The 18,153-nt window shown below is 49.3% G+C and overlaps 2 protein-coding genes across 2 annotated transcripts; one reads left to right on the top strand and one right to left on the bottom strand.

Moving 5' to 3' along the window:
• Positions 1 to 3,670: 3,670 nt before the first annotated feature.
• On the top strand, positions 3,671 to 6,882 carry UCRPA7_616 (putative subtilisin-like protease protein; the record flags this gene model as incomplete). Its single annotated transcript, XM_007913210.1, has 6 exons — positions 3,671 to 4,259; positions 4,337 to 4,504; positions 4,559 to 4,659; positions 4,715 to 5,098; positions 5,153 to 6,644; positions 6,710 to 6,882. 6 exons carry the CDS (start codon positions 3,671 to 3,673, stop codon positions 6,880 to 6,882), a joined length of 2,907 nt encoding a protein of 968 aa, XP_007911401.1.
• Positions 6,883 to 8,575: 1,693 nt separating this feature from the next.
• Positions 8,576 to 9,934, bottom strand: UCRPA7_617 (putative mfs multidrug protein; the record flags this gene model as incomplete). The annotated part of the gene is made up of 3 exons (XM_007913211.1): positions 8,576 to 9,114; positions 9,166 to 9,666; positions 9,811 to 9,934. The coding sequence occupies 3 exons, from the start codon at positions 9,932 to 9,934 to the stop codon at positions 8,576 to 8,578; spliced, it is 1,164 nt and encodes a 387-aa protein (XP_007911402.1).
• Positions 9,935 to 18,153: the final 8,219 nt, after the last annotated feature.

The following is an 18,153-nucleotide window of genomic DNA, read 5'->3' on the forward strand; positions in this document are numbered from 1 at the left end:
TTGCATGTCGGATCGGATCTCTCTAGAGCGCCGCCGTCTTGAATGGCAGTGCACTCAAATCTCATGCATCTCCCCCAAGGAACCCTAGCCTAATGATAACTAAAATCACCTGGTCCTGCTGCACCCCTCAATTCTTCTTGTCCCTATCTCCAGCACCCAAGCGACTTTGCCCTGATGGATGGAACTTAGCCTCCTCTAGTGGCTTGTGGTGGCGGAGATTGATGGCCGACCGGCTACACGGGCGTCCATGACAGGACATGCGAGCGTACCGGTACTGGAATCAAATCAAGGCATCGATGGAAAGACTGGATGCTCATATCAGGTTGGAGAAACATGTGTACCGTATCCAAGTAATTGTCATGATTGAATCAGCCAGTCTCCCCCTTTCGATACCTCTTTGCCACGATGATGTACACCTAATTTGCAATGCGCGCAATGGCATTCGTCTCCCTTAATTGTCATTACCCAGGGGTATGGAATTTGATATGCAGTCAATGCAGAGAGCATGCAGGCAAGCGAACCTTGGAAGCTGAAGGGTTAGGGGACAATCCAATCGATCCAAGCTTGAAAACCAACAGAAATCTATGACACATGCCGCGCCCTGGATTTCACAACCAGCAATATCTGTATCTCTGATGAACGCTATCGGATAAGAATGAACGGCACCAGCCAACATTCTGCGTTAGACTCAGGTCGGGCACTTTAGCAGTCTAGTCAACGCTGGGCATGGCATGAGGGATTGAGCCCCCTGTCCCTTGACGAGCGAAACTGCGCAGATGTGCGGCCATAATCGTTGTGCTTGTTGGCTATGGCTGGCACATCTTGGAAATCCACCGCCGTCTTCCATTGAGTCTCCTATCCATCTCCTAGAGGCGTCTCTGCTTGAAGAGTGAAGAGGAGAGGCGTCATGTGTCCTCTCCCCCACGCTGTCGTGCTCCATTGCAGATGTCTCACCTTACCTGGCAAGTTGTCCAAATAGCACAATGAATGAAACAAGTCTACTCCGGCACAGGGGCAGAATGGCCAACCGTTTGCCGTAGGTCACGAACGGGTGCCGCACGCTTGGCCGCCGCCCAGGTGTTGCCCAGGCTCGGGCCCCCCGCCCTCCTCCTGTTTGCGGGTATTGCGTCCGGGCACAGGTATCCGGAGACCTGGGGAAAGCTGATCTTCGCCTTCACTTTACTTGATTGGTGCGCTGCGTGCTTTTCAGTCAGCTCCGTATCATTTCTGTCTCTACTGTCTGTGGGGGTGACTGGAGAGGCGGCCTCTTGAGGCCTGAGCATGAGAGGTATCTGGCTTGCCGGTTAGATACAAGCAGCATTCCTCACTTCACCTCACTAAGCACCGCATTACTGCAGAGAAGGGCTTTAGAATGGAAGTTGCCGGCTTCTCATTCTCCCCTCCCGCCCGTTCCGTGTCTTCCAGAAAGAATGGAATACGTGATTGACAGCCCGCCCAGCCTACATTCAAACTCTGCCTCCACCTCGCCATTCAATACAACGAGAGTTTGGGCCACCTGACACAGACCGGAGTGGCTCATCATCTTGAGCGAGTCTACGAGGTATAACCTCCCTGACTTGGCTAACTCTTATAGTAATGCATGTATCCAAAGGTCAAGGCATCCTAACTTCTTGCAGCACCTTCCCCTTCTGTCCCTGCATAGCCCATTCAATCAATCAATCAATCATTCAGTGCCTGCCCGATCTTAGCTGCAATAGTTGGTCTATTGGGTGGCCGAACCGGTCCCGCACTCGCCTCTCTTCCGATCGATGTGTCGGGAATTCTCCGACCTGCAGTGCTACTCCACACACTGGTGCTGCTTGCTATAAAACCCCAGAGCATGTCTTCCCATATGCACACACCTGCAGTCAGTATCTGTAATAGGTGAAGCAGGTCTGGGCGAGGAGGGCTCAGTTTTTCAATTTATTCATGTATGTAAGCACGGCAGATGATCGCCAGATGGCGACCACGGGACCACGAGACACATCATTGAACCGCCCCCCTGCAATTGATGCACATCAAGTTAATACCGGCTGGTAGCACTGAGGAGTGGCATTGGGACTTCTCGGCGCAGGCGGCACTGCACTAGGTAAGTTACCAACACCAACACCACCCTTTTAAACTTTTCCGGCTCGTGCTTCACCCGGCGGTGCCCGTCCATTTATCTCATCTACTCTAACGGCAGGGCCATAACCAACCTGCTGGTTCCCGCGAAGATCGTTGGCTGGAGATTGGGAGACGCCGTGTGCAAGACATTACTGACTCAATCAATGCTTTGCCATGTGCTCTTCACTCACTGTTGCCACTGAGAAACGTGGCCAATCCCCAATCGCTGGGTCACATGTATTCCTCGTCTCATCCGCAAGCCCGGGTCAATTCCGGAGCGGGCATTTAGTGCCATCAAACTGTCCGCCGGTTTCATTGTTTTCTCCGCGCCGGATGTGCCGGTATCTCGACGATTCCTCACTGTAGCTCACCTTCCATCTGATAATTAACCCAGCCACAGCCGTTGTCAGGAAGCTGATGTAGTAGTACTACTCTGTAAGTGATGTCATCGTCCTGTTGGGCCAGCAGCATCTTTTGTAAGAGGTAGTTGTTGCTTAGAGGTGTTACTCTGGACGCAGATCTAATAATCAGTCACTCAAAATGAGCGATACCACCAATCAACTCTCCACCCAAGTAAGAACAATTGACCTTTGAACCAAACCCGAACTGTTGAGGGGTAGTGAGCTTCGTATAATATGCTACACTGCTACAGTACTGTGCATCGGAAGCTAACCATATGTTTATAAATAAGCATGTCAACCTGGTAACCCCCCACCAGCAGGCACACACACCACCAGCCGTCCCCCCTTGACATACGTTAAAGCTGCAGCAGCAAATACACCAGACCCACCCCACGAAGACGGCAGCTGGCTGTCAAGAGTCCCAACGACGACTCGGCGTCATTCGCGGCGGTGACACTCTGCGGCACGGGCTCAGGGAGCCGCAAAAACGCCAAGACAAAAGAACGGCCGACACTTTTCGTTACTACTTTCCGACTTCGGTCCAACCTGGTGCTGGCCTACACCTTATCATTCCTCCCAGGGGTCTCTTTCCAGGGTCCCTTCTCGCTTGGCTGCCTGGCTACCAGACTTGCGTGCATCTCAGGATCCTGATCGTAAGCATGGATCTAGCTAACTTGGTCAGCGTACGCGCGCAAACAGGAAGGTCAAGAAGTCTGGGCCTCAACGGTGCAATGGCCGCACATACAAGCTTTCCTCAAGATAGCGTGCTAAGAAATTCGATAACTCCCCTTCAGATGCGCAAGCAGGGTCTCTTCCTGACATGACGCGCTTTGACCTTCCCTATATCAGGTAGGTTCTCCTGTAGAAGCTATGGCATTCTTTGGATCGAGGTCCCTGCATGGGAGCCTCTCTTGCCATCGCAAGCTTAGCTCCAGAGCTTCGCGCCGTGCAAGATACATGGGCCTTCCTCTTTCTGATGGTCTTAACTTGATCATGGCCCTTTTTGTGATAAGAATTTCAACTTTGTCGGGCCGCGTCCCCGTCGACAACCAAAGCTTGATTCTCGAGAGAGGGACTTAAAGAAGCATGGCCCTCGAAAGCAATGGCTTCAGAGTAGGTTGTGCTGTAGCGCTGAGCTCCGGTATATCAAGAGCGCCTCCAAGATGTTGCTCTCCGCCCTTGTACTGCTGGCATCAGCTGCCGCCGTCAACTCCGCAACTCTGCCAGACATTCCCCTGATCAAGCCGGGCGACCTCATCGCCAAAGAGACCGCGCAGGGCGGCTTCATTGTCCAGCTGAAGAACGATGCCTCGCTCACAAAGCGCCTCGACAGGAGGAGTCCCCACGAGCGCTTCCACAAGCGGGCATCCCTGGGGCTCGACTACAAGGTCCGCAACGAGTTCACCAACGACAAGCTCTTCTACGGCGTCTCCATCCAGCTCAGCCAGAACAAGACCACGGACGAGGTCCAGAGCATCCTGAGTGACATCCCGGAGGTTAAGGCTATCTGGCCCATCCGCCAGGTGTCTAAGCCGTCTCCGGCGATCGCTCCTGATTTCTCGGCTTTTGCTAGCGAGAATGCCAACACTGTGATGGCTAGCTATGGCAACTGGACGCCCACTGATGATAGTCCCGTTTTGCCTTATATCAAGGGAGCCAATGTCCAGTCAACACACAAGATGGCCGATGTTGACAAGCTCCATGATATGGGTGTCAAGGGTAAAGGAATTAAGATTGGCGTTGTTGATACGGGTAAGTAAAATGATTTGCGTTAAACCACATTTCATAGATACATACATACGCAAGATACTAACCCCAATTCCGTTTAGGTGTGGACTATCGTCATCCATCCCTGGGTGGTGGATTTGGGCCCGGCTTCAAGATTGCGGGAGGCTACTCTCTCGTAGACGACGCTTGGTATGGCCAAAGGGATCCCATTGAGAGCCCTGACCCATTGTCCACCTGCAGCTCAAATGCACATGGCAGCCACACATCGGGTGAGCGATTATATACCCCCGTTCATACCCTGATTTGACTCTGACTCTTTTAAGGCATTATTGGTATGCAGGATCCTGTAGATACAGGCTTTGGGATCAGCGGCGTGGCTCCCGAGGCAACTCTGTACATGTATAAGGTCTTCAGCTGCATGACGGTACATAATCCTCATAAAGCTGAATTCAATAATTTGCTAATTTTGGTATTTGCAGTCCAGCACTGCCGATGATATCGTCATGAAAGGCATGATCAAGGCAGCGGAGGACGGTGTAGATGTCATCAGCATGTCTCTCGGCTTCACATCATACTTTGTGGCTAACTCTCCGTACACCGATCTCATCAAGGCAATTATCGACCAAGGAATCGGTCTTGTCGTCTCTAACGGAAACGACGGAGACCTCGGCCTCTATGCTGAGTCGTCGCCCGCCGATGGTGAAGGCGTCATTGCCGTAGGCTCTGTGACAAATGATGTGTTTCCAGTTGTGTACACTGGCAAGGATTCTACAGGCTCGAGTTTCGAGTACGGCTCTGTCTGGCCTCTGGATGCTCCTGAACTGAAGGTGTACCACCATGGTAGTGAGTGCACCTATGCAGCAGTAAGCTATCTTTTCATGCATGTTTCGAGACAAAGCTGACGGCCGATGATATAGTGGCAAGCAACTGGTGCAGCTGTAGCCAAGTCCAACACTACTATCGTGGTCGCAGAAATAGGAAGCTGTGCACTGGGCACACAAATGAGCGGAGCATCTGCATTTGGAATACAGTATCTCCTTGCATATAACCTAGAGAGTCTCGATCCCTCTCCGTTTGCCGAAGATATTGAGACTCAAATTCCGTTCCCAAGCGTTGCCACGATCGTTGTCAACTCCACTGCTGGTGCGCAGATTGTGAAGAATCTCCAGGCCGATTCGTCATACAAGCTCAGCTTCACCAGCCCGGCTGCCACTAGCATGGAGCTGCTTACTGGCGGAATGATGAGCAACTTCTCCAGTTTTGGTCCTTCATGGGATACGCTCCTGGTGAAGCCTTCACTCTCGGCCCCTGGCGGAAAGATTCTGTCAACATGGCCTCTGGGCCCCTCTGCTGGTTACGCGATCATCTCCGGCACATCCATGGCGGCTCCTTTTGTTGCTGGATGCTATGCCCTTGTCAAGTCACAGTACCCTGATCTTTCTGTGGCTGAGATCGGCAGTTTACTCCAGTCAACCGCAACGCCGATGTCATATGTCTATGATAAGTCGATTCTCTCAAGTGTTGCACACCAGGGCGCTGGAATAGTCAACCCCTACAAAGCCATCACGTACGGTACACTAGTAACTCCATCTCAAGTCAGTCTAGGTGACCTAGATGATTACACTCGAAACCCGTACACCATCAGCATTACCAATAAGGCGACCTCGGGGAAGAAAGTCTTCCAGATCACACACCAAGGAGCGGGATACGTCGAAGTATTCCCATACCCCGACCTTCTTGACCCCAACTCTTGGAACCAGCTGGGTCAGCCTCAATATTCTACCTACGCCACTGCCCGCTTCTCCCAGACTAGAATCACCGTGCACGCAGGTGAGACGCTGGAGTTCCGAGCGTATATTGCCAAGACTGTTCTTACGGAAGACCAAATTGCAAAAACACCTCTTATTTCTGGCTTCTTCCAGCTCACGTCTGATGAAGAGACTCATACGATTCCATATCTTGGGACACCGTACTCTCGTCAAGACGAGTCTGCTTTCGACACTTCTGTCTTCTCTTATGAGGATGCTGATGGTGTGACCTATTCTGCAGCACAGCCTTTCGTGTACTGCGGAACCTGTCTCAGCAGAGCACCAAACACCGGATATGCCGAGTACAACGGTACTGACTGGTACTTCCCCACGGTATGGTTCAACATCCGAACTGGCTTCCAGCATTTCCAGACCAACATCGTCCCCGCCAACACCACATTCAAGCCCACTCACCACGGTGGAAGCCCTGCCAAGAGCTCTGGGTATAAGTACATGGACCCTGGTATCACTCCTCATGATACCTGGATGGGCATGCCCAGCTATGGATGGATCCCAGACAAGACGCAGTACAACAATTACGCGCCGAGAGAGGACACTCCGTTCTCGTTCCCGTATCAGTCATACTCTCCTTTCCTTTGGGGTAAGTCCCCCCAAGCCAGATTACCACTCTTTTGCTTGATTTAGATACTAATTATGTCTGTCCAGGAGCTGCTTGGTACCACACAATCGGTCCGGACGGCAACACATTTGAATATCTGCCTAATGGAGATTATCGATTCCTCATGTCGATTCTCAAGCCTGGCTCCGACTATGATGATTGGTCGCAGTGGGAAACATATTTGGGTCCTGTCATGAGACTCGTGGGTGACAATTTCTAGGTTTTAGATCGCTAAAATGCAAATTCGAATACTCGGTTCAAGGGCGAGGAAAGACGGTTTGAATGAAGATGCCTAGCTAAACCAAAATGAAGGCTACTCAATGAATTATTATGATTGATTTAATGACGCCGATGCTCCCACGAGTAGTGATCACTTTTACGGTTCAGACGCTGATATCAGCCTTTACCTACAAAATACAATCGCGATCGACAAACAATATCAAGCAGACCCTTTAAGCAAGGTAACCTTGACAATTTGAGTACTCGTTAGCACCGCTTGGTCTGGAATAATAAGTCTCTATGATTTTCCTTCTACATCTTACATCTGACCTGTGTCCATCGTCCATTTCTAGTACGTGGTAAAGTGCGGCTCCCTCGCCGGACGTGTGAGAGAGACCGTGTGGTTGCCATAACAGCGATGCAGGAGGCTCGGACGAATTTGACCGTCTCGCTTGGTCTAGGAGGCTGCCCAGTAGGGTGAGATTCAAGTAATCCTTGTGGGACACCAGATGCATCTGCATTTGACGCTTATACATCTACGCCCAATCAACATCACCCGTCGTCTAGATTTCCAGATGCGGTAACGTCCCGCTTCCTGACTAGATATGATAAATGGCCGTCCTTTCCATACATCTTCTTCAATTCTTTTCTCAAAGATTGTAAAGTTCAAAAACTCTGTTCAAAATATCCTCCTTGATCTACTATTATGCGAGAACAGGAGGCACAATGGCAGCCTCCACCTCACTTTCTACCATCCGAAATTTAATAGAGCAAAACACAACTGAATTTATTTCATGCTATGAGACTGCAGCCAAGACAAACGACCCCAGCTCCATTTCAGTCCATTTATCGTCTGATTGTCGGAGATTCTTAGCTTCGAGAGCATTTCGCGAATCTAACGGGATACCTCCCGGAACGTCCTTGAGCAATGCTGATTACCAGGCAGCTTACCAGAGGCAGATGCCTATTTGGCAGGTGACTTCGACTGAAATATTCAATTTGACCATTGATGTAGAAGGCAGGAAAGCTGCGGCGAGGACTGTGGATCAGGGAGAATTTGTTGACGGAGAGAAACTTGTTTTGGAATTTGCTTGGTTCCTGGATTTCAATGATGATGGTACAGAGATCACGAAAATCGTGCAGTATGCCGATCCCACAGAGAGTCTCTTATTCAGAACCAAGGCCAAGGAACTCCAGGAGAAGCTGAAGGAAGAAGCGGAGAAAGCCTCCGAGAGCCGAGGTCGGGTGTTGAGTTAGCTGGACTGTGAATTCCGGCGCTGTTGAAAGGTTCATTCTGCCCCTGATTGAACTTGTCGGAAAGCCAAGAGCGTAACCAAAGCTCAGAGGTCCATATTCAGACTTCTACATTATAATAGTGTTGGTGTTTTTATGGACTGTAGAGATCGCATCATTGCAGTGATTGTTACACGCCGCCAATCATAAACACTAAGCATCCGCACTGCCAGAGCTTATATTAGCTTAGTATCATATAATTATAATGGAAAGTTTGAATATGTTTAATAACACATTCTTGTCAGGTATTTCTAGGTTTGGCAAAATGAGACATCTCGAAGCCGACTTCCTGACCCTCATAGCATAGGTTAAAGCGGCAGCAGCATCGGCCCGCTTATATGAATGGAATTCTATGGATCACAGAATCCGTATTGGTACTGGGGTGGTGCTATAGTTGCCATTCAGGTATCGCCCGTGTCCGTAGGTTTCTTTTTGCGGATATCTTTCCATCCCGTGCCCCATGCACAGAAGAACATCATCACAGCCCCAGCAACCGCAAGGTAAAACGTGGCATCTACGCCCTTCGCATACGCCACCACAGCTTGAGGATAGTCGGCGGCAGAAACAATATCTTTAAGCGCTGTCGCACCAGCGTCAATGACGATGTCTGCATTGACATCGGGCAGCCGTGAGTTAAGCTCAGACCTCAATTTGTTGTTGAAGATGACGTTGGAGACGGTGATGAAGACGGCGCCGCCGAAAGTTTGAGAGAAGACCAGTATCGCCGTTGCAATAGGCGTAACAGCCGGAGGGGTGTTTGCCTGGATCGCGATGATGGGCATCTGCATGCCTACCCCACGGGCGAAGCCAACGAGAATTTGGTAGCCTACCCACCTCGCAGTCGAGGTCTGAGGGCCGAGGGTGGAAAGCAAACCACTCCCGATGGCGACAACGGCACCACTAAAGACGGCAAATGGGAGATAGTATCCAACTTTCTGCGCTTTTAGGCGTTAGTCACGAATCCTCTAGATCATAGTAGCAACCTACTTACTCATGATACCAGAGATGATTGCAAAAGCAAGTTGGCTGACAATACCCGGAAGCATGTTCACGCCGCTGGTGAAAGGGGACGCGTTCTTCACAGACTGGAAATAAATTGGTAGATAGTATGAAGTGACGAAGACACTGGTGAAGAGGAATGCCATCGTCAAGCAGGCAGTCCAAACCACCCGCTGACGAATAACTGGAAGAGGTATCATAGCGTCATCCCCGATGTGTCGCTCCCATAAAAGAAATATCAGCAGGGTCACACCACCCCCGCAGAAGAGACCGAGGACGGTAGCAGACTTCCAGGGGTAGTCAACACCGCCATATTGCAGAGCCAAGAGAAACATGACTATGCAGGGCGCAAATATGAAGAACCCAACAAAGTCGAACTTGGATCTGAGGACCTTGGCAAATGAGTCGTCGATTTGCACACGCTGGTCAGGGATGTGGACGAGGAGAGTCAGGAGTGCAGCCAAACCGCCGATGGGAAGATTAATGTAGAAGCCTTCAGCATCATCAGCAAAACGAGAGCAACCATGGACTGTTTAGATCGGTGACTTACACCACCTCCAAGTTGTATATTCCGTTAAAGCTCCCCCAATCAATGGCCCAATGACGAGACCAAGCTGTGAACCTCCCATAAGCATACCCATTAACGCCGGCCTCTTTTCTAGAGGAACGGAAGCAGCAACTATGGTGAAAGCGCCATTCTGGCTTCCAGAGACCCCTATTCCCGCGATAGCTCGCCCGACGATAAGCATTCTTGATGACATTGCAACTCCGCAAATGAGGGACCCGAGCTCGAAGACGAAGAGGAACGCAAGATAAGTCCACTACGTTCGCTCTCATTAGCTTTTAAGAAAATGGAAAAGGGCGAGTGGATAGTGACGTGCCTTGCACTTAGTGTAAGTGTACAATTTTCCTGAGAGAGGCTGGAGAGCAGCACTGGGAGATTATTTAGTGTTTGTCTCGCTGGCAATATCGCAACGTGGGCTCACCTCGCTAAATTGTAAGCACTTCCATACCAGCCAATATCCTGTAGCGAATGGAATTGGGTCGTGATTCTTGGTATTGCCTTTGCCAATGCCTTAGTGTGGCACTCCTATTGGGTCAGGGATGATACCGTACCGTGACAATGATGGACATGTCAAGGAGCATGAGGAAAGAGACCAGAGTGACCGAAACCATCAGACTGAACAGTTTCACCCCTTTCACGTATTCATGCGCGTTCCCTGCATTGTGATATTCCTTTCTTTGCGTCTCGTTGTCTTTTTGAGCGTCTTCTTGAGAAGCTGGGAATGGTCTGGGTAAAACCTCCTTTTCAGCCGCGCCTGGCATTTCAATAGATTGAGCTGCAGACATAGCCGCGAATGAAAAGGAGCTGCCGAAGTGAACATGTGAAAGAAAAAAGATATCGATGAGTTCCTCCGTAGGTGTATTATATTATGTTGAAATGCCAAGAAGCAAATGAGGTGGTCAAATACTGTACTAGCCTAGGGCAAGAACCGGCAGCATATGAGTATGGCACCGTTCAATTGGACACGGCTTCGGCGACGGTGTCTCCTCCGCTTCCTTTCGCTATTCGACTCGGTGGTCTCACCGGACACGGAGCGGATTCGAGATTGAGCTGGAATCCGTGTGATGCGGCCAACTCGTGCCGATTCGGAGTTCGGAATGGACACGGACCATCCCCACATCATTGAATTCAGGGGTAAACACGGAATAGGACATTGCAAGTACAGACAGCAAACTCAAGGACCCTCATGTAGCATATCATAGTAAAAGCCGTCATATCTGGATTTGCAAATTGCGGTTTTTGTTACGAAGCATCATAAGAGAATGCCCCTGATGAAATTCTCGACAATACCTGTCTTACGTGTTCCTGTCTAAGTTGTCGTTGGAGGCCGACTCGCAGCCATATTGCATTGACGGAATAAACGAATTTCATCGTCCGCAAATGCGCCCACGATTGAATGCATGACACCATGATTGTTGAAAAGAACCAGATCACCTTCCTCCCAGTCATGAGGATACACATATTGTGGACTTATTGCCGGCCGCTGGAGGCGGTAAAGTATGTCCCTCACCTTCTTTAGGTCGTCGATGACTTTTCCACCCTGAAGATGAATTTTCCTGGCAGGTGTTGGGTACACCATCATTGCAAGCTGATTTGTGACAGGATTCTTCCAAGCCATAGGATAGACTCTAATGTCGCTTTCGTCTATCGGAGGCAGCTCATCATCTGACAGCTCTAGATCATCTGAGAACAAACCCAGGCCATTTGATCTCGCTTTAGCTTTGCTCATCCAGATATAAGGATGAGCCGCATACTCGACTCGACTGGTTTTCACGAACTTTTTATCTTCGTCCGAAAGCATGTCATACATGCGGTAACCACTAATGAATGCAGTTGTGCCGAGTGGAACCTCAAGCTCCTCTCCGGTCTCATCATCATATCGACATATCTGGCGTCTGCCTTTGGGGACTTTGCTCGCAAACAGTGATGTGACAAGAGGAGGATCGAGACTGTACATAGCTGAATCGATATGCCACCGGTAGAAATGCGTGTACTTTAAGTCGTCTTGCGGAGCTATGGGATACTTGTGAAATGTATTGTGATGTGGGTGACGAAGCTGCAAGTGTTCAAGTCCCTCGAAATGATCGACCGTGCCATGCCCAATGACCTGGACTTGGGGCTGTGTTGGAATAGTTGTTAAGTCTTTGTGTAGAACACTACGTTTGTCTATGCTCTTCCCGTGACTGTAGACGCTCGCATCGGGATCGAATCGGCGGGTCAACTCGAATTGTGCTTTGGAAGATAGTTGTTGCTGGTTCTTGATTACAACAACGCTATGTCGGTATAGCATCGATCGTAAAGTAGAAAAACTCTCGTCTATTGATGGTTAGACCTCAGGACTCATATACGTGATATGTAACCGACCATTGATGTGCTCGAGGTTAATTCCTGAAATTTCGACTCCGAAGTCGACGGACGAACCGGCGAAGGGCTTGGGAAGTGAAACAATTTGGATACCCACGGACCCCATTTTGAAGATGTTGTTTTAAAAACCTTGGATGATACAAAAGGTAATCAAGATCGAAAAGATACCAGAGCTTTATAGCAGCGTTCCTTGCGAGCAGCGATACAGCAACTGGTGTGGTGATCGTAATGAGCGGGTTAGTGAGTCCTAACTCGCCCGCACGGAATCTGTGATGACCAATGATTGCCGTAGGCCAGACTGGCGCACCGTGCTACACACGCCTTCTGACTTATGCAGAACCAACTAATCAGATGATAGTATTGGGTGTGCGTCGCAAACCGACGGGTAGTTGAAACAGAGGCTGCTTATGTCCATTCTTATCGTGCGGACGAGCTTCCACAACTCATCCGCAGCTCACCCCGGGTGCAGCCGATCAAGCGAAGACGGTGGCTATATTAAAGCACAAACACCCGTAGACAAACATCCTTTTGCTGATCGCCTGTAACGCAAAGAGTATTGTTGACCGCACTTTTCCCGATTCAAAATGCCCGGCCTCAATCTTCCCACTGGCATCTCCTTCGAGAAGCTCGGTTCTGAACTCCGCCAATCATCGGCAATCGGTGCGGAAATTCACCTTCCCTCATCAATGCCTATATTAGAATTCGGTTCTTTGACAGAGAATGACAAGTCAACGCTTCGTCAAGCTCTATTTCATCACCAAGTTGTCGTAATCAGAAACCAAGGAGGTATCGAGCCAGCAGTCTTACCCCAATTAGCCAAAATTTTCGATCCAACAGCAAGCGATGTCCATTCAGCTGGTGAGAAAGCTGTTAGCAATCCGAAGAATATTCTATCAGCTTATAAAGCTGGTAGAATCCCAAGAGCGCCGCAGGTGGGAATTATAGGCAGCGGCACGTTCTCGGACTATGAAGGAATCGAGCAATTGGATGTTATACATTTGGTAAGTATTACAATGGCCGCATGTCAATGATTGTATCTCTGACATGTGAGACAAATAGGACCATACGCTGTTTCACGAGGAGCCATTGTCCCAGGAGGAACTGGACGATGGTTTCACTCGTCCGTACAGATGGCATATGGATACCCCATTCTACGAAAGATTGCCCGGAGAAGTAACAATTCTCCACGCGGTGAAGGTACCAAAGCTCCCTGACCAGTTTCTAAAATTCCCGGATGGGAAGGTGAAAGAAATCGGGGCTGGAGCAACTGCTTGTAAGTTCGCCTCTGCTTTGAGACGAAACCATGGAGATTGTCTAATCGCAATGAGCTCAGTTTTCTCCGGTGCTCGGGCCTTTGAGCTTCTCACTCATGAAGAGCAGGAGTTTGCCCTCAATACCACTGTAACTTATGCGCCGCAAGCATATGAATACATCCGAAACTGCAAAGCCACGGAAGATGGATTATCAATACCACACATGGGGCGAGAGATCCCTGTTGATCAGCTGTCAGAGTGGAACTGGGATAAAGTTGCCGAACATCCTGTGAGTTACATATGTGGAAGACGAAAACTTAACCGAGATAGTGACTAATCGTTTTGACACAGATGGTTTGGCGAAATCCAGAAAATCCCGACCGACCATTCCTACAAGTACATGGCTGTTGCGTTTATAGATTGACGACCCGAGACCCAATGACAGGAATCGAGTCTGTAATTGATGATGTTGCTGAAGTCAGAAAGATTGTGTATGGATTTCAGAAAAGAATCTGGGCAGCTGAGAACATCTATGCCCATCGTTGGGAACAAGGAGATCTGGTCATCTTCCACAATCGAGGTGTGATGCATAGCATCACAGGACAGCTGGCCCAACACAGGAATGATGACGACAAGAAGCGGCTTCTATGGCAATGCACAATGACTAGCGGTACAGCACCGAAGGCTTTCAGGAAATATCCCGGTTTGAATGAGACAGGTTTTGCTAAGTGTAAATAGCTATGTTTCCAGCGGATCACTTCGTTGTCTAACATAATTATTCTCATTCTATTGCCTTACCATATCTTCTCTCAGCCAAAAGTATTTTCATAATCCATATTTCCAAGAAACATGTGATGAAACCATCCATCAAATTCTTGGAAACCGGATGCAGGAGCGTCGTTGAATGTAAGCTGACTTGAAACGAGCGAGGTATCCGAAGCCTGAATCTCTGTGCTCAAGCCTAAGATCGCCCAGTCTGTGGTCAACCTAGCCACGATCTCTTCAAAGCTGATAGTAGCCGCATTCGCTCCTCTTATTGTATTTCCACTGAGAATGACTTCAGCACCATCAGCTTCTGGACAGACAGCATCAATAAGAAGCACCCCTCGTTTAGCTAGCACATCATTCACCCGTTCTGCAAGCCGTCGTCGAGCGTCACGAATGTTGTTAACATAGATGATTTTTCTCTCTTTTAAACTCCCTGCCTCATCACACATGACCTCAAAAGAAAGAATCAGTGCGGCCGTGATGCAGAACGCGGTGTGGGTCCATAATGACAGCTCCCCCGAGTCTGTTATGGCTTTATGTTCTCTCAGAATCGTCATGGCGGCGGAAACACATGTACGACGTGTATGAGCGTAGACTGTGGACTGAAAGGATCTGAAAATAAAAGGACGATGGATCATTATAATCTGTCTCGGTTAGTCTGAACAGGTGGAGGAGAATTTGGCAAACCTTTTCGGCGGCGGTGATTGCAAGGCTCTGCCGTGCAATACCAAGCCATGGCAACTGAGCCTCCAATATTAAGTCTTGCTGCAGCAGGTAGCGAGGCATGTCCCGTACAGTTTGCCTCATCTTTTGATCCATTTGAAGAACATGAGCGTGTTGCTCATGAATCGGCTTGCGGTTCTTCAAAGAACCCATACCATCCGCCAACTCAGGCATAAGCTGAGCGATAGTACCTAGAACTCTTGTGTATGTGCTCACGGTCGGTATATTGTTCGGCATCTCTCTGAGGTCACTGTCATCGGCGTTGCTTGGAAAGCTTGTGGAATATTGGGCAGGATGAATTCCATAGGAGTCCGTGAAGGGAATGGCGAAATGGTCCTGAATGACCATCTGAAGCCAGACCCTTCGACCAACCTCTTTTTCAAGTGCTTCATGCCATATCTCGGAATGAGTATCGGAAGACAATACGTCGTCTTTATCAATCTTGTGAAGGCCTAGGCACTCCGCCATCCTGATTGCGGCACTGAACAGAGTTGCATTGAGCTGACTTTGTCCAAGGTTATGGGCAACTTCTGTTGAAATGATGATTGCTTGCACCGAATATAGCGAAACGTTTTGCAAGAAGTGGCTCTCGTATAGGATATCGGTCATGGTTTGAAAAAGATCTTGGGGCGAATACGTGATGGCATCTGGCAAGTAGATTGCCTGATGTTTCCTGCTATTTTGCAGACAGAATAAAGACGTTGCGAGTATGGCGCAATAGAGTGCAAGCCATTGAAGCTGATCACATTCGCCCGTCTCCCAGAAGATGGTACATTGTTGAAGGAAGGTAGGAGAGTGTATGCAATTGTGGTGCCACGCGATGTGCTCTATGTGAAAGGAGACGAGAATCTCCGCTAGCCTCCTGTCAGGAAGATTGACTTTTGCAGCTAAAGGCGATCTCGCATATTCGAACGACTGAGTGTTGATCGATGACAGTTCAGACCAATTTCGGTGATACTGGCAGGCACAACGACGGTGGGGATAGCAGCTTCCATAGCTCCGGCCCCAAGTTATGTGCTCAAGGGCAGTGACTATCAGTGAATCCTGGTCATTGCTGTCGATGGTTTTTGTATCTTTCGGACCAATTCCAGAATTGTTGTCTTGATCATCGATCGGCTCTAGTTAAGTGTGGCTACCGTCCCTGGCAGCTCGGCCAGTTCGGAGACTTTCGATCCTCTCCGTGAGCCTACTGATCACCTTTTCGACTTCTTCTGGACGTGAACTCTGTAGATCTATTCGTACACTGGCCAGAAACTCGATTTCTGCAGCGTTGCGATGAACATCGCGTCTAAGATAGACACGTTCGCGATCGCATTGAAGGCCAAGACGTGTACACCTCGTGCATGGAATGCTCTTATCGCATTTTCTCTTCTTCCGTGTGCATTCTATACTTTCATTAGTGACTGATTCCGACAGATGTGGAAGATTATTTACCGCGGCATGCCAGTGACTTTCGCTGCGATACGCGACGCTGCATCTTAACATCTCAAGATCGGCGTATATCATGTCGATGTAACACTATGAATTCAGTGCCTGCCCTAACCAGTAGTTCTTATTTTTGGTTGCAGTGTTCGTAAGCTACTTGAGGGCGTCGGAATCCGACGGTTGGTGTGGGGGCCCTTCACCCTAGTCTAGCGGCACATATACACCGAATGGGAGCATGACAATACTCTCAGCCATCTTGTCGACATATTTGACGTCTGCCTTTGAGCAGTTAGAATGCAAACACTGACGCGATGAGGGGAGGCTCGAGACCGTGTATATAGCGAAATTGATATACCAACGGTAGAGATGCGTGTATATCAAGTCGTCATAACAAAGTTCACTAGAGTGAAATCGACGATTTCAGGGAGTGCAGGCACCTCGCCTTGAGTTTACTCTATTTGGATCCAAGAATTGTCCATCCATGTTACAATACAAAACTTCCTACTTTATCGTGGCCATGTACAATTACTCCACGGCCCTGGAGGATAGCCTTTGTTCTTCTCCGGACTTTCCCATCTCAAGCAGACTTCGGCCGTCAAACAGTAAATCCTTTCGCCTGCAGCAGTTTTTGCATCAAACGTAAAGTTGTACCACCCCTACCAGATTAGCTATTTTCAATAACTAGGGTTCAGACATGAGCTTACAGGAGCGCTAAAGAACATTGGTATGACATAACCCGGCGATGTGATTAGAGCATAACCTATTTCAGGCGGACAAGTTTCGTTCTTTTTCTTACCGCCCAGAGGCTGCTCAACCTCACTCATATGGCAGAAGATGTCTGTATAGCTTTCACCGGGTCTCTCGCCAGGTGGAGCACCGTATTCCTCGCAGTGCGAGCCGCAGTCTGCTCTGGCGGTGATGGTAGCATTGCCACTCCACGTGCCTTGAAAGGTACCATAGAGATGAAAGAGGAAGTCGTCATCGCTATCAAGTATGAGTAAATTACCTATATCGGAGTATGTCAACACACATGTAAATGGGCTGCTTAGTGACCTCGACGGATGTGATATTGAAGAGGTCGGTCGGTCTTGATACGGCGCAGAGACTCATGGGGGACCCCCCTGGTAAGTCCTCTAGGGCAAGCGATTTGTCTGAGGCTACACCTTGGCGTGCATTGCCTAGTGGCTGTTGGAAACTAGGGGATACTGAAAGAGCCCTCGCAGCATTTACCCCAATGGCAAACCGCATTGTCCAGACAAGACTTTGGGAATATGTCGGTGAACAGGAATATTTGCAACAGATCGTGAGGACTGAAATGATGCCGTTGAGGAGAAAATGTGCTTTTGGATTGTTTTGGCGCTGGTTGTGGTGCGGAGGGCTTGTTGACGTCTGTAACTGGGCGCTGTAGCCTAAGCGCCGCCGCTTTCGTTGGTCATGCTCAGCGAGGCTGTACGTCTCGGCAGATGAAGGACCGACCAAAAACACACGAAGGATTTACCAACAACACACACGAAACGCGAGGCTGAAAACACCATGACGACATTTGGCAATTCTGACATTTCATGACAACCTGTTCAGAGAACGGCGTGGACCCGAAAGCCACTATTGGCCCATGCTAGAATTTCGTTCACCCTTTCCGAATAGGGTTCACACAATCGAATATCTCCCTCTCTCACAGAGTAGGTGCTGCGTCGTGTGACTCATCTGAGTAGACTCGCTTGGAAGCAGCCCGAGGCTGCGAGTGGTGGGAGAAAGTGTGTGTAGAAGAACTACACCCACACCTACATTTACGCAGACAGAGAATCATGCCCAACCACCACCTACCAACCCCAAGCACCCCTGACACGCGCTGTGGCTTTCAGGCAGGATTTAGTTGCTTTCC

Source organism: Phaeoacremonium minimum (genome assembly GCF_000392275.1).
Source record: "Phaeoacremonium minimum UCRPA7 unplaced genomic scaffold PA7_03_scaffold_39, whole genome shotgun sequence".
NCBI lineage: Eukaryota > Fungi > Ascomycota > Sordariomycetes > Togniniales > Togniniaceae > Phaeoacremonium > Phaeoacremonium minimum.